At 61.6% G+C, this 15,873-nt stretch overlaps 1 protein-coding gene and 1 long non-coding RNA gene across 3 annotated transcripts in view; one reads left to right on the top strand and one right to left on the bottom strand.

Annotated features, from left to right (window-relative positions):
• Hmcn2 (hemicentin 2) overlaps positions 1–15,873 on the bottom strand; it is a 121,214-nt gene continuing 105,341 nt past the window's right edge. Inside the window, exons 86-98 of the mRNA XM_078048412.1 lie at positions 12,545–12,814; positions 9,158–9,307; positions 7,697–7,834; positions 7,487–7,608; positions 6,970–7,207; positions 5,933–5,995; positions 5,689–5,805; positions 4,934–5,068; positions 3,859–3,987; positions 3,194–3,514; positions 2,416–2,535; positions 1,575–1,701; positions 1–719 (exon numbers count right to left, since the gene is read on the bottom strand). Coding sequence (XP_077904538.1) covers positions 374–719; positions 1,575–1,701; positions 2,416–2,535; positions 3,194–3,514; positions 3,859–3,987; positions 4,934–5,068; positions 5,689–5,805; positions 5,933–5,995; positions 6,970–7,207; positions 7,487–7,608; positions 7,697–7,834; positions 9,158–9,307; positions 12,545–12,814 — 2,276 coding nt within the window. The 3' untranslated portion in view covers positions 1–373. The remainder of the gene's footprint in view (positions 720–1,574; positions 1,702–2,415; positions 2,536–3,193; positions 3,515–3,858; positions 3,988–4,933; positions 5,069–5,688; positions 5,806–5,932; positions 5,996–6,969; positions 7,208–7,486; positions 7,609–7,696; positions 7,835–9,157; positions 9,308–12,544; positions 12,815–15,873) is intronic.
• Positions 309–12,364, top strand: LOC144377388 (uncharacterized). Of its 2 annotated transcripts, XR_013438363.1 has the most exons (4): positions 309–446; positions 7,474–7,595; positions 7,968–8,096; positions 8,186–12,364. It is a non-coding gene; the product is annotated as an uncharacterized LOC144377388 (long non-coding RNA). The 2 variants fall into 2 exon arrangements; XR_013438362.1 differs by lacking the exon at positions 309–446 and having other exon boundaries at positions 7,204–7,595.

Below are 15,873 nucleotides of genomic sequence, written 5' to 3'. Positions count from 1 at the left end.
TGGGTTAGAAACACTTGCTTTTATATTACACACACTGGGTTCAGGATGACAGTGTGGGTGTGGATGGGGACAGCCCCCTCCCAGTGTCCCAGGAGGCTTCACGCCCCCTCCCCCGCCCCCAGCCTGTGGCTGTGCTACCTAAGGGCAGCTCGCTGTCCAGGGGTCAAGGCTGTTCGTAGGGCCGTGTTTACCGAAAGTTCCGCTGACGCACGGGGTCGGAGAAGAGGACGTTCCACTTGCCACAGCAGGTGTCACGGACCAGGGCCACCCTGTCCCTCCCGCAGCTTGGCCCGGATGGTGGGGTGGCCCGGCTCCTCCCCACCCCCCGGGGGTCACACCAGCCATCGAGCTGGAGCCGATGACCTTCTCCCCTTCAGTAGGGGTAGGGCGACACAGCGATGAGCAGGACGAACACGCTCTGGTGGCGCGGCGCCGCGGCGCGCACGGTGAGCTGGTAGAGGCCCGCGCGGGTGAGCGCGCGGCGGGTGTAGACGGCGCCGTGTCCCGAGCGCAGCGCGCGCAGAGCAAACGGGCTGCGGGGGTCGGGCTCCAGCACGCTGAGCTCCGTGAGGTTGGCGGGAACTCCGGCCTCGGAGAAGGCGGCCAGGCGCGCCACGTCGTGGTGGGCGCGGACGCCCAGGGGCAGCGGCAGCAGCCGGTACTGCAACGTGGACGGGCCGCCGGCGCTGCAGTCCAGCGAGCAGCGGCGGAAGCAAGTCCTGCGGGCCGCACAGACAGACTGACTGACTCCAGGCTGCCCTACGAGCGGCCGAACTTCACCCCCAGCCCCCGTTGCTCTGCCCAAGCTGCCCGTCTCCCTGCGCCTCAAATACCTTCCCTAGAAATGTCCCTGTTAGCCCATTTTAGAGACCATCAAACGGAGGCCCAAAGGGGCCAGAGCCATGACCTTTTGCCTCACCCAGGAGTCCTTCGGGGACCAAGTCCCAGGCAGCGCTGCCCGAAGGAGGCAGCGACAAAACTCTGCTGTGCTCTGTGGGAGCGGAAGTGCCCTGAGCTGAGTCACACCTGGGTTTGCAGCTCAGAGACACCAGGTCCCACCTTGCCCGACGTCCACGTCCACATTTGTAAGGCCCAGGGCAAGTTACCCACCCCAGGAAACCTTTCTGGTTGCAGCAGCTCCTGACCCCAAGGTCCTCATGTCTCTGTGCCACTTCATGAGTGTCTGTGGCCCCAGAGTGGTGAAGGAAGTGTGGTGTGTTCAGTGTCTGCCACCCGGGGTCTGGGGTGCGCCTCTGGCTCATTGTGCATTTGGGGGCCTGGAGCTTGTGTTTGGCGAGTTCCTCTTCCCATCTTGGCCTCTCTGCCCTGAGCTCCTTGCAAGTGGGCCTGCCACTCCAGGAGCGCAGGGAATGCAGCATCAAGGCGAGCTGCGCCCTGGCTGGCTGTGCCTGTGGGCACCGTCTGCCCAGGGTTCTGACAGGGTAGCTTCCACTGGCCCTGGGCGACTTTCCTGGGTGGCGTGGTCCAGCCACACAGGAGCCCATGTGGAAGCTGCACAGATCCTGGCAGATGACGTGCCCTGTCCCTTCCACCCCAGACAACCCAGCCCTTACCCAGGGCTGGGGCCCTGCCGGTAGGTGGCGGGACAGGGCGTGTCCACACACTGGTAGCTGCCTCGGGTGTTGAAGCACATCTGGCCAGGCCCACACTCGATGCTGCCTTCCTCACACTCGTTGATGTCTGGGTGGGGGAGGTGAAGTGGGGGATGGAAAGATGGAGAACAGAAGGGCGCGGAAGGCCAGAACCAGAGAAGGCGGGAAGTGGGACCTGCTGGGAGGGCACCCCTTGCCTGTCCATAGACAGCCCAGCCCAGAGCCCAGGGACCAGACTTCCTAGTGCATGATGGGGCCATGGAGAGTCTGGGGGAGAGGGGCTGTGCTGGCGTCACCCTCCACCCAGGGCACTGGAGACCACCCCAACCCTTGTCTCCCTCAGTGGATGCCTCACCCTTCCAGAGGACATTCGCTGCCCTTGTGTGGAGGGGGACAGGGCAGGCAGGTTTCCCACCCTCTAGGGTGGGGGAAACAACAGGACCCACTCCTGCTTGGGTGCATCAGGGTGACTTGGGAGTTAGAGGACGGCCGCCCATGGCCGCTGTGTCTCTGCTCATCAGGTTTCACCTCAGCTATCTAAGGGGTGCTCTGTGAGCCCCAGTTCACCAGGGAGTAGAGGCTCAGAGAGGAAAATAGAGTTGCCCAGGGACACACAGCAAAGCTGAGATTGGCCTTGTAGGCTGCCTTCAGATCCTGCCCGCGTGGTCTCTTGAGGCTCTTGGGTGAAGTGGCGGTTGCACCTGGCTGTGGGGGCCTGGCATGCTCCCCTGAACCCCCAGAGCTTGCCTCCCCGCCCCACCTCCCAGGGCTGGAGAGGACGGGGTACAGCCGCCTTGCTCACCCTGACAGTTCTTGCCGCTGGGGAGGAGGCGGTAGCCCGCAGGGCAGAGGCAGCGGTAACTGCCCTGGGTGTTGCGGCAGGCGTGCTGACACAGGGTCTTTAGCCGACACTCATCCAGGTCTGGTCAGGCAGGTGGCAGGATGGGGCGGACGGGGACAGGGGGAGCCGAGTCAGAGGCCAGGTCACCACACCTGCCTGCCGGCTCTGGGCAGGTCGGGAGAGTTCCTGCCCGAGGCGCCCACTCCCCACTCTGCCCCAGCCGGCTTTAGGGACTGGAGAAATCTCTGATTGTTGGTAGTGGGGACCTCGCCCTGTCCCCACCAAGGCAGGGGGGTCACCCCCACTACCAACCCTGTGCCCAGGCTGGGTGCCCCAGGAGGCTGCCTCTGCCTTGCCCCTCTCTGCTGCCCAGTGCCAGCCCCAGGGTCCAGGGGTGGCCCTTGCCCACCTCTGTGCCCATCAGACCCCTTCGGGCCTTCACGTCTGCCTGGAGCATTCCCCTTCACTCCTGGGGCCCTCGTCCCTGGCTGCTCTGCCCTGGTACCAGCAGGTTTCTCTAGCTGGCCTCCCGAGGACACAGCCTAGGAGGCCCCTCGCCCAGCAGCCCTGCCCGAGACACCTGTGCCTGGCCCCGGGAAGCAGCCCTCTGTCTGCCGCCTGCCTGCCCACCCGCTTGCAGTGAGTCCTGGGTTTCCACACAGGGTGGTGCCCCACGACCAGCCCAGGAGCCCAGGGCACAGGGGCGTGTCCTTGTGGGGCACTTGGGGCCCAGCCTCACCCGTGCAGATGCCATTCTGCCTGATGAAGCCAGGCGGGCACCAGGCCCGATCCACGCTGCTCAGGGCTCCCGGCCCCGGGCGGAGGGAGGCCCAGGTATGGAAGGGGCGGCCAGGGACGGACACCCGGGGCTGTAGCCAGGGCGCAGAGGGGCCCGGGTAGTTGATGGTGGTCACATTGTGTGCACTCTGCTCCAGTAGGGTGCAGCCCTTGCCATTGCGGAGGAGGGTGTGGCCCGGTGGGCACAGGCAGCGAAAGCTGCCCTGGAGGTTGTGGCACTGGTAGGGGCAGGGCCTGGGCAGCTGCAGACACTCGTTGACATCTGCAGATGGAGGTCAGGCAGAGGCTGCATGCTCCGAGTTCAAGGCCAAGAGGGCAGCTCAGGGCTCCTGCCTCCAAGCTGCTCAGGCATCACCCTGAATCCTGGGTCGCCCGGAGCCTCCCCCTCCCCAGCTCTGAGCACCACCCCAGGTCCAGCTTGCCTAGCCCACAGCTCTTGGTGTCTCTCGGGTCCATTCTACCCGCTAGGCCTCTCAGGCCCCCCCTCTGCCAGGGACGCTGGCCTGCAGGGTTGAGTGGGGCCAAGCACAGTCCAGAACTCCCAGCACCACACCACCAATGCCCACCGTGCCCAGCAAGGCCCAGAGTGGGTGGGCTCCCTCATACCTAGGCAGGGAAGGCCGGGGCCCTGGGTGCGGTACCCCCGGGGGCAGCTGCAGCGGTGCCCGCCTGGGCTGTTCTCACAGAGCTGGCTGTGGTGGCATCCGTCCAGCTGCTCCATGCATTCGTCCACATCTGGAGCAGGTGTGGTCGGGAGGGGCTTAGCCCAGAGCCCCTCCCCTAGGATCACATCCCCCCACACCTGGGTCGCCCCAGTTCCCTTCTCCAAAGCCGTGTCAACAGCTGAATGCCAGCACCTGCCCCACCCCCCACGGGTCCCACGTTGGAGGTCAGCAGGGCTCTGGGTCTGGAGGAAGGAAGGGCCTTAAAAGGTGGGCTTTGGAGGCGGAGCCCTGGCGCTGTGAGCTCTGCCCTGTCCAGTCCTGATGGGCCTCAGTTTCCTCATCTGTAAAGATGGCTGGACAAGCACGTGAGGAGCTTAGCAGCCTGCTGTGTGGAAGAGCTAAAGGACTGGAGAAGAGGGCGGGCGGGCGGAAGGCAGCAGCGGGCAGAAGAGCCCCAAACAGCCCAGCTCTCCAGGCCACAGGGCAGAGCCGCCATGTTTGCCTCCACTGGCTGGCTGGTCTCCAACGAGCCAGGGGGACCCTGATCATGAAACCATAGAATCTAGAGCAGGAAGGATCCTAGAGGTCATCCCTCAGGGCTAGCACCGAGGTTTGAACCCTAAGGTCAGTTGTCACTTATCCATAGTGGCTGCTGGGGAAGCCGTGTTGGGGATTCAGAGGCTGTCCCTAGCAGGACATGGTCCATGGGGGATAGGGAGGGGATAGGATAGCAGAGGTGGTGTGTTTGCCCTTCCTATTGGACTCCCTTGTCCAACAGGTGAGGGACCCAAGGCCCAGAATGGATGAGACACTTGACAAAGGACACTGAGCTGCCAGGAGCAGGGCTGGGCCAGGACTCAGTCCCGGGACCTCTCATGCTTTCTCCCAGCCTCATGCGCTCCTTCCTGGCGCCCTGAAGCCCAGCATCCCAGGGACATGCAGCCCCCCATCAGTGCACCCTGGCAGTCTCTGGGTTCTTGGGGACATTACCAGGCTCCACCCAGTGCCCCCCTCACCTTCACAGCTGGCTCCATCAGCAGCCACCCGGAAGCCCGGCCCACAGTCGGGGAGGCAGTGGTAGGAGCCCAGCAGGTTCACGCAGCGCTGACCCTCTGGGCAGAGGTGGGCATCCCACGCACACTCGTCCACGTCTGGGGGCAGGCCAGGCAGACAGCTGCAGGAGCACATGCCCACCCTCCCCACCCTCCCCGCCACAGGGCCCTGGCCTAGCCCACCCACATGGCTTCCTCCCAGGCCCAAGAGCCCCTGGCAGGACGGCCCCCAGCCCTCCTGCCACCTCTTTCCGTCATCCCCACAGATACAGAGTCCTAATGGCCCTGGCCGGCAGCAGCTGATACAGGGCTGCGCACAGGGCCCTCTGGGGCACCTGGTTGGAGCCTGGCTGAGACCTGGCAGCACGGGGCCCCACTGGTGGGACTGGAGGGTACAGACTGTGGTCAGCATCGGGACATTCAGGGTCAGACTGCAGCTTTGTCAGGTGACAGGTAAACGGGTCACTGGTGTCAGCCCCCTTGGCCATGCCAATGGATCAGAACTGATGTGGGGACAGCGGCCGAGCCTGTGTCTGGGCCATGAGCAAGTGGTGGCTGCCTGTGTGCCCCTGGGGGTCCCCATCACCCTGACACCCAAGACCACATGCTGTCCTCAGAGGGACCTGGTGGGGCAGGACGCTGGAGACCTCAGGCTGGCATCAAGCACTCAGGAGTAGGTGCCCTGGTCAGGGCCCTCCTGCACACCGGGGCCCACTCACCTCTGCAGGTCCTGTCATCCCAGGCCAGGGTGAAGCCTGACGGGCAGGCGCAGGAGAAGCGGCCAGGTGCGTTGAGGCAGGAGTGGGAGCAGGGGCCGCCCAGGCACTCGTCCCTGTCTGGTGGGGAGAGAGCTGGTGGTCTGTCTCATGGGCCCTCTGGCCAGCTGGCCCAGAGAGATGGTGCATCCCAGGAGAAAAGGCCTGTTCTGGCCATGCCAGGGGAGGGGCAGGGCATGTTGCTCACCCACACAAAACTCTCCCTGGGTGTCCAGCTCAAAGCCCTCGGGGCAGCCAACTTCATCCTCCTCTGTAAGACAAAGGGGATGACCCTAAGGATATGAGGGTGCCCATTCCCAGCTGCCTTGGCCACGGCCCTGGCTCCCAGGTCCCTCCTGGGGCTGGCCCAGGCCATGCCCCCTAGCTGGCGACCAGCCCTGTCCTGAGCCAGACAGCTCCTTCCTTGCCTCACGTCCAGGCCTGTCCCAGGCTGTGGCTGTGGGACGTGCCCTATCCTGTACGTGTGCCCAGGGGCTTCCTATGGGGCTGGGCAGTGAGTCAGGAGACCCAGGAGAAACCATCAAAGAAAATAGGAAGCAGGAGCTCAGGGCGAAGCTGCTCAGCAGCTCTGTGCAGGGGGGTGCGGGGGTCCGCAGGGCTCCCCAGGGAGGCAGGACGAAGGCAGGTGGGGCCGCTGGGCCTGGAGATGGGTGGGGATCTGGCTGCCTGTGAGAAGGGGCTGGGGAAGGGTGCAGCCAGCCCCTCGAGCTGCAGCTGGGAGGCGGGCCAAGCCAGGCCCACTGCCCACGGCGCAGATGGGAACAAGGCTGGGGGGACCCAGAGCCAGGCAGGGTGCAGAGCGGATCTGAGCCTGGTCTGCAGAGCCTCAGCAATGCCCTTTTCCCACAGTCCCTTTTGGGGCCTCTAGTGAGAGCACAGGGATCTCTGGCATCCCTTGGTTGAGACTTAGGAGGTCTCCTGCAGGTCTCGGGGCTCCCACAGTGGCTCCTAGCCCCGCTCACTGGTGGGGCCTGTGGGACAGGCACCCTTGGGAGAAGAGGGAGGAGAATGTGGCTTGACGCTTGAATGTCAGCCGGGGGGGGGGGGCTGGGCCTCCACTCTGGGGCACAGAGAAGGGTGTTGGAGGTTTGGCCTAAAGAGCCCTGTCCCTGTTGGTGGGGGAGGGACGGGTCAGGTGGAGCCTTATCTCTGGCAGTGGTCAGAGTGCAGTAGCCAGGTGCCTCTGGCGGGTCTTAGCTGGCGGGTGGGGGTGGGGGGCCTCACCCGTCTGCAGGGCTGTGGTCAGCTGGAAGTGCAGGGCCTCCGCCTCGGGGTCAAAGGCTGAGCTGATAGCGGAGGCCCGCAGGTGCTGCACCAGCTGGGGCTGGGGGCCCCGCGCTGCGTCGTACTGGATGGTGTGGTTGCAGCGCAGGAGCGCAGGGAGGCTGTCCTGGAGGAAGCGCTGTGTGGAGCCCACGAAGAGCTGGCCGGGCCCTGTCTGCACATAGTGCTCCTGGAAGTCCTGGTGGAGGAGAGGAGGCCTGGGGCTGAAACTCAGGGGCTGGGGTGGGGGCAAGAGCCTGGCCAGCCTCTGGTCTCCCTCCACAGCCAGGCAGCCAGGGCCTTTTGGTGGCCTTGTTTATGGAATGGGGAGCAGACGCTCACTATGACCTGCTCTCCTACCCAAGCCCAAGGCAGGCCCCGTCCAGCCCTTGCTGCTGAGGTGTCAGGGGGAACAGGCCTGGCCACGGTGGGGAGCGCGACACGCCATTCTCTCCCCCATCCCAGGCCCCGGCCCCACCTGCATCTGAAGATCTGCGTCAGCCAGGCCGTCGGGCACCATGCCATGGACCACCACATCGAGGAGCAGGAGTCCGTTCGGATCCAGGCCCCGAGCCACCTGGGTCATTGTGAGCAGCTCCCCTGCAGTGCACCCCACCCCACCCAGAGTCACCTCAGGAGTCCTGGGTTGGCTTCAGCCCCCCTGCCCACCTGAGGAGGCCCTGCTCACCTGTAGCAAACTCCACGTGAGACTCTTGCCGGAAGCTGCCACCGGTCAGGGAGTGGCCGTTCAGGGCCTCGCCGCTCTCTCCAGCCAAGGCCCAGTAGATGGGGGCAATGGCGACCACCAGCACCCGCATCAGAGGCCCTGGACAGGGCAGGGTGCAGAGCCAGGTTAGGGCTGGACCCTCAGGGTGGCCATCTCCTGCTCTACACCCCGTCCTCTGGCTCCCCACTGTCCCCAGGAGACCTCAGTTCTTTCCCTCCCTGTCCCTCTCCAGGTATTTAACCAGAACCTGGGAAACAGCAAGAGAAAACATCTTTCATGAAGTCGTTTTAAAAACTAATAAAATAAGTTTATAGAGAGAAACGTATGGAGATCAACGTCCGACTCAGTCCAGCATACACAGGTGAGGGCCACCTGAACCCGAGCTCGACAGGCTGCCATGACATGTTTGCTGGGCTGAGTTAAACATCAACCAACTTTCCAAACTTGCAGACGCTTTCCAGAGGAGCCGGGAGAGGAAGGATCGTTCCAGACCACTGACTTTGAAAAAAAGAGGCAAAAATTGCCCTGGATCTGGAGTCTCGGGCCTTCACATGATGCCTGGCCCTCTTGGGGCAGGGTGACGCCGCACACTGGGCCAGGGACACCACCAGGACCCAGTTTGCTCGGGGTCAGGGACAGCGGCGCTCTGTGAGGTCAACAGGAGGAAGTCGGGTTCCTGTGCATGAGCTGAACCTCTCAACCTCTCTGTGCCTGTCTCCTCGGCAGAGCCTGGCCCACTAGGCCTGGGATCAAGGTTTCCTCGGGGCTCCTGCAGCTGGAATAAGCAGCCACAGCTGGACACATCTGAGTGACCCTGGCCCAAGCCCCCTGCCCACGCTGCTCCCACGGCCAGCACAGGCGCCATCAGCACCGCCCTTTCCCTGCCTTGACCTCAGAGGAGGCTCGGAGGCAGGGTGGGTAGCGGGACAAGATGGCGAGGTCCCTCGGGACCAGGTCTGTTCCTCTGCTCGGGACACACTGTTTTAGGGACCTGGGTGCCGGGGGACACCCCTTGGTCCTCTGGGTTCTCTAGCTGATGTGACTCTCACGTTCCCTGCCTTCGTCCCTGCCAGCCTGCTCCCTAAGTCATTTCTGTCACCCTTCACTTTTCTGTCAGCCTCGGACTTGACAGTGGAGGCCCCGCAGAGCAGGCAGCTGGGGCCTCTCCCTGAGCTCTGCAGCCACATCACCGGCCTCAGGTCTCTGGGGTCAGGGTGGGTGGTCTGTGCGGTGGGGGAAGAGGGCCGGAGAGGACGCTCCTGCTCTGGGGCTTGGCTCTGCTGGCGGGCAGCCAGCTCTCCTCTGGGAATCAGCCCGAGCGAGCCTGGGGCCCGCCTTCCTCCTGGTCCTGCAGGAGCCACAGGGTCCCTGGCAGGCTGGAGCGGTGGGCCTAGAGGCAGCGCCACTCCGGCTTCTACTTACCCACATTTGCCGGGACGTGGCTGATGCTGCTCTGGATGGTGGTGACCCCGGAACGCGCCTCCTGCTGCACACTGGTGTTGAGAGCAGCCACGCCGAATTCCTGGCCGTTGATCACCCCAACCATGCTGCCCCGGCTCCCCTGGGGGTCCTCTGTGAAGAAGAAGAGCAGGAGTGAGACCCTCCCTCCCATGCCCCTGTACACACAGGGACTGCTTCAGACCCAGTTCATGAGGGAGTAAATTGAGGCTCAGAGAGGTGAAGTAACTTGCCCAAGGACACAGAGCTAAGGAGTAATGGACTCAACACAGGGGATCGTGGCTCTAAAGGAGAAGTAAAGTGTGAGGAGGGTCTCTCAGCTGGGGTGAAACCCGACAAGTGAGGCCCCCAAGCCACACCAAGTTATCTGAACATGAGGATGTTGGCCTATAGACATGCAAGAGACCCTGGTCTCTAAACCACCAGGACCCGTGATGGTGGGAGCTGGGGGCAGGGCAGCAGGCCAGGGCTCAGTGCCGTCACCTGAAGACCCCCCTTCCCATCCGTGACCCTGGTCCTGCAGCTGGCCTGCCTGCGGTGGCTGGTTTCCTAATGAGCAGAGGCCCTCAGCACTAATCAGACAGATGAGAGCTGCCAGTGCCGGGAGTGTCCTCCCACTAGGGGCCAGCTGTCTCCTTGGGCATGTGGCCTTCCGGCCGGCGAGAGGCAGGAGTCAGCCTGCCTCCACGCTCACCAGCTCCCGGGGGGACTCGAACAACACATTGCCCATGATCTGTCAAAAAATAACATAAAGCACTCTCCGGCCAGGACCCTAAGTGGGTGACTCAGGGCCTGCTGAGCTGGATTCCAGGAAAGAGCGCCGCTTCCTGCAGCCTCTGTGGGGCTGGGGGCGGCCCAACGCCCGTCTGGGAGGTTTCTCACCAACATAGTATCTGCTGTCTGCGGTGGAGGCCTTTTAATAAGGGGACATCGAAGGAGCCAGGAGCTGCTGTGAGCAGGCTGGAGTGTGACCCGGTGGCCTTGAAAGGGACAGGAGCTCAGAGCCCAGGAGTGGCAAGCCACTATTGACTTTCTCAGACCTGGGGTCTCAGTGGCCTCCCGTCCCCCACGAGGCCAGGGCTGGGACCCTCTGGCTGACAGGGAAGGGCAGTGAAGCCGGCAGGGACAGCGACAGGCTGACAGTCAGGGGCCCTGAGAACTTGAGACTCCCCAGAAGGCAGAGCCCCCAAAGGAACGTGTCCTGCAGAAACTGAGCGCACCCAGGCTCAAGGCGCGGTTCCAGGAGGGGACACTGGAGAAGGGCACTGTGCATATCTACAAAACCACCTGAAGTCATCATGGAAACACCCCCAGGCAGTGCTGGGGGCCTGGCCAGAGGTGGCCTGTGACCCACGGGGTGTCACCCAAGACAGAGTAAGAAAAGGGCAGGTTGTAGAGACCACCGGGAACCCAACCTCCTCCATCAAAAGAAAAAAACGTGGGCGAATACACCCCAGGCCATCCCCTAGGCTATTTTTGGAAAATGAATCATGAGATAATTAATTACTTTCACCCCTTCTTAGGTTTCTGTATTACCTGGCCTTTCTGCAATTAGCATACATAAAGGAAAATAGTTATTTCTATTGAAAACATAAGGAGCCCGTCATGGGTTGGATCACTACCCCCCATCCTCACGTGGAAGCCCTGACCCTCAGGACCTCAGAATGTGACCTGCTCTAGAGCCTGGGTCTTTACAGAGGTCATGGGGTGTGCCCTAATCCCATACCATGGTGTCCTTATAAAAAGGGGAGATTAGAGCCAGACCCACAGGGACATGCCAGGTGACAATGAAAACAGACACAGGTGAGGCTTTTACTAGGCAGAGTGGCTAGCAGACCCCTAAACCCTGGGCACGGCCCAGGGCAGATTCTCGCTCCCAGCCCTTGGAAGGAGTAGGCCCTGCCTACACCTGACCTTGGACTTGGAGCCCCCCCATCTGCCAGGCAGGAAGTGCCTGTGGCTGTAGCGCCCGGTTTGTACTTGGGTTTGCCAGCTCTAGGGAGCCAGCCCGGGGCCAGGTGCCTAGGTGGGAGGGGAGAAGAGCTGGGACCAAGCTCTGAGGTAGAGGGAGGCTCCTGCAGACCCAAAGCCCCCCCAAGACAGCATCCCTGACTGGGCATCAGAGAGCCTTGACCGTTCAGAGCTGCATCTGTTGGCCCCCTGCCCCTGCTCAGAGGTGGTGAGGGCATCAGAGGCCAGAGGGGTCCTAACTAGGACAGTGGCAGTGGCTTCCAAGTGGCAAAGTGTCAAGGAGTGGAAAGGTGCTGCCTGGAGAAGGGGTCTGTGGGCAGATTCCGATTCTGCGTGGGCGATAGATCGGTGGCGTCTGCTGCGGGAGGAGGAGGAGACACAGAGTCAGAAACACTCCTCTGTGGTGTTCCGGGTCCAGGCACAGACCATTCAGAACGACCGTGACCTGGTACGGGTCTGACCATTGTTCTGCAGTCTCTCAGGACAGCTCTTTTCTCAGTTTTAAGGCTCCGTGTGGCCCCAGGAAGAGGGGAGCTGGGGACTCCAAGGCGGCAGGACTTAGTGACATGGGAAAGCTGCGTCTTTTCTGACCTCCTACCATGGCAGGCAGTGTCAGGAGCTGGGGACCAGCACCAGTAGTCACCCACAGCCACCCCCAAGGGCAACATGGACACTGTTGATTCGCTCTGCCTACTTCAGGGGGTTGTGGACTGCCCAGATGACCCATGTCCACACCAGATGACGAGGAACAGCCCAGGAGCCCTGTCCAAGATGAGTGGTGTCATGGTTGGATGTCAGGTGTCCCCCGAGGCTCATGTGAGACAATGCCAGAAGGTTCAGAGGAGAAATGATCAGGTTGTGACAGTCTTAACCCAATCAGTGAACGAGCCCCCATGGGACTGAGGTGGGCACGTGTGGCTGGAAGGGCTGGTCCTTGGGGGCGTGCCTCGGGGTATATATATTTGGGGAGCTGAGCTTGGTCTCTGATTCCTGGTCATATGAGCTGCTCCTCTCTGCCACTCTCTTCTGCCGTGACGTTCTGTCCTACTCCAGCCCTTAGGAACGGAGCTGGCTGTCTATGGACTGAGACCTCTGACTCCATTCCTTCCCCCTCTACAATTGTTCCTGTCGGGTCTTTGAGTCACAGCAGTGGACAAGCTGATTAAAACCGAGTGGCAAACACTCGGCTCCTCTGAGTGACTCGGTTTCCCTGGATGGAAATGGGCAGGGGGCCCCACAAGGCAGGAGACCCCCAGGTGCTCCCCGCTGGTTCAGTCCGAGGCTGTGACTAGGCAGGGAGGAGTGGGCACCCTGGCACAAACCCCGCTGTGCAGGGACCACGTCTCTGTCCACAGAGGCCTGGGCAGGGACGCCCCGTACCTCTCACTGCCAGGAAAGCCCGGGCTGTGGCAGAGCCCAGGAGGTTGTGGGCGACACACTCATAGGCTCCGGCATCCGCAGCCTCTGCGCGCTCCAGCCACAGGCTCCCATCCGGCAGGGTCCGCAGCCGCTGGCCGGTCTGCAAAGGTCGACCTGCCTGCAGCCACTTGACGGTGGGCCTGGGCTCCCCGGTGGCCTGGCACCGCAGCACCACGTCCTCCCCGGATCTCACTGTCACGTCCTGGGGCTCCACCTGGAACACTGGGGCACCTGTGGGAGGCCCAGGTGGCTTTTAGGAACTTCAATTGTTTCTTAAACACATTCACTTAGACACATTAGGACACAGAAAAGGCAGGAAGGAAAAGAATAACCGTCACACGCCATCCGTGACTCAGGTACCACGCCTGCGTGTTTCCTTCTAGACATGGCTCCCTTATGGAAAATACGGTCACATGCTGCCTAGTGACACTAGTGACATTTTGTTCAAGGATGGGCTGCGTGTGCCATTTGGTCCCATAAGATGACACTGCCTGGGGTGTCAGAGCTGCCTCTGGGGAAGTATGCCAGCAACGTTCCCATGACAACGGGACTCCTGACCACCCACTTCTCAGGACGTGTCACGTGACGCACAACTTCGTGATCACAACGTGCCTGCTTCTACGTTTTACTCCACGATGGACCCCATACCGCCCCGTGCCACTGAATGTTCATTTTACTCTACGTGGTCCACCCTCTTGACCTACTGTGACTTGCTAAACTGACCCTCACCGGGGACCCTTAGATTGTTCCAGTGTTAAATGACACTCTCCAGAACTGCCTGGCTTAGGACCCATGGGAGGCAGAACCTGGGCTCTGCCTCTCTCCCCAGGTCACTGCCCGACCCTCAGTTCTCTCATCTGAAAGGGAACGTAACTGTGGCCTGCCCCACATCGGGAAGCACACAGCGATGAGAACAGTCGAGCCACTCCACGGGGACCACAGGAAGAGCCCCAGGTGCTCCGCTCAGGAGAAGGCACTTGAGATGCGGCTCCTGCTCATTCCCACCCCCTTCTGCTCCGCTCTGGGGTGCTGGCACCTGCCTGGACCTGGCGTATCCTAGGAAGCTCCTCCCACTGAGCTACTCCCCAGCCTCCGATTTCATTCAAGTTAAATGTCAAGCACAAGCAAGAGCAGGGCCTCCAGCCAGGGCTGAGTGAACTTCGGCAAGCCTGCTCCCCCCCAAGCCATGTAAACCTTGACGGAACTGCCCCAGCGACCACAGGGCTGCAGAACTCAGCAGTCACCCCAATCGGGACTCATTTTCCTATCCAGGGCTTCCAGGGCTTTGCTAAGAGCAGCGGAAGCACCGCGGCCTTCCTGCCTGGGACTGTGTCCCACCAGTGGTCGTCACTGCACAAGCAGGAGCTTTTGCCTCCCCAGGGGTGAGGAGCGTGGCGAGGGTGGAGCAGGCAGGCGGCCCTCCGTCAGCCCTGGTGCGGGGCCAGAGAAGCTGCCAGAGACGGCAGGAGGAGCTGGAGCTGGGCGGGGGCAGCCAGGGCTCCGCAGGCCCACGGGGACATGTGAGCTGAGGAGACCCAGGACCCCGGGACCCCTTCTCCAGGTGTTTCCAGTGTTTCCACAGTGGCTCTGGGTTCTATGACCCCGACCTTGACGTCCTGCCCTGGGCCGCTCACTCGGAGTCCGGCTGTCTTTCTCATTCAGCTGAGGTTTTGCTGGTGCTGGTTTGACCAGGGATTTCCATGGGCCAGCTTGGAGCTGGCGGGGCCTGGCCTGCTGTCTCCATCCTGCCAGGGCCCCTCCGCCCGCACTGCCTACCCTCCAGGGAACGGGGAGGGCGCCCGGCTGGCTGGGCAGCTGGGGCTCAGCACCAGGCCTCCTGGGGAGGGGGCGGCACCTCTCGGCACTCCCCCTGCCTCCCCTGACTGGGGCTTCCCCGTGGTGAGTGAAGAGGGCTCTGTCTCCCCCAGGCTGACCCCCGGGACCCCCTTCAGCGGAGCACGGACGTGGAAGGCCTGCTTGGCGTGCGTGGGGGGACGCACTTCTGTACGGTGTTGTCTGGAAGCTTCTTTCTCACTGAGCCCTTCTTTCCCTGGTCCTCTGGCAGGAGAGGGCGGGCTTCTGAGGGGAGCCTGTGGTGTCCTCAGCTCAGCCCAGGGGACAGAGGGAACCTGCCACCACCTAGCTCCTCAGGTCCCAGATCAGGGGTCCTGCCTCCTTTCCTCGCCTCACCCCTGGCGCCGTCTTCTGTGTGCAGGCTTCGGGCCGTCCCCAGCAGGGGGGACACGGGCTGTCCATCCCGCCTGGAACCAGGAACTCTGCCCTGGGACACTCCCCATGCTGGACAGAAAAGGGGCCCCCCACCTGCTGAAGCCCTGAGGCCCCCCGCTGCACACGCTCCACCCCGAACGAGAGCGGGGGACGTCCATCTGCCCCTCGCTCAACTGTACCAAGGGGCTGAGCAACGAGATGAGGCAGTGCAGAGAACCAAAGGCCATGTCGCTAGCCCTGAAGGACACGCAGGAGACACAGGCAGAAAGTCCCAGGAGTAGACCGAAACTTGACGAGAACCAAGAACCAAGCCAGGTGCCAAAGCAAGACAGGAAATCAGTCGTGTTTCCTGATATTAGCAGTGGAAAATTAAAAAATCAAACTGAGAAACAACTCCATCCATCCTACAGTCCCAGCACTCGGAGGCTGAGGCAGGAGAATTACAAATCCAAGGCCGACCTCAGCAACTTAGTGAGACCCTGTCTCAAAGTTTAAAAAAAAGGGGGGGGGAGGGGCTGGGGATGTAATTCAGTGGTAGAGCAGCCCCCTGGGTTCTCAGTACCTGCCCCCCAAAATCTAAAATGACAAAATACTTAGTAAACAATTCAACAAAAGAAATATACCAGAAACTATCAAGTATCCCTCAGAGGAATTAAAGATCTGCATCAAATGGATTCCATATGTAGGAAAAAAAGAAAGGAATTTAGACCCTGAGCTGACATAAAAACACATAAAATGGATCACAGAGCTAAGGTGTGAGAAGAGACTATGAAAATTATAGAAGAAAATAGAACCTTAGGTTAGGCAAAATAAATGATCCCCAAAATGTGAAATCAATTAATCTGAACTTCATCAAATTTTAACATTTTTGTTTTTCAAAAGCACCATTAAGAAATGACAAAGACAAGCCAGGGCGGTGGCCACGCCTGTAATCCCAGCCACTCTGGAGGTTGGGACAGGAGGATGGTGAGTTCAAGGCCAGCCTCAGCAACTTGGCAAGACCCTATCTCAAAGTAAAAAAATAAAAAGGGCTGGGGGTGTGGCTCAGTGATAGTGCACCC

This window comes from Ictidomys tridecemlineatus, chromosome 4, assembly GCF_052094955.1.
Source record: "Ictidomys tridecemlineatus isolate mIctTri1 chromosome 4, mIctTri1.hap1, whole genome shotgun sequence".
In the NCBI taxonomy this organism is placed as follows: Eukaryota; Metazoa; Chordata; class Mammalia; order Rodentia; family Sciuridae; genus Ictidomys; species Ictidomys tridecemlineatus.
Note: the sequence above shows the minus strand (reverse complement) of the source record. Positions and strands in the feature narration are given on the sequence as shown.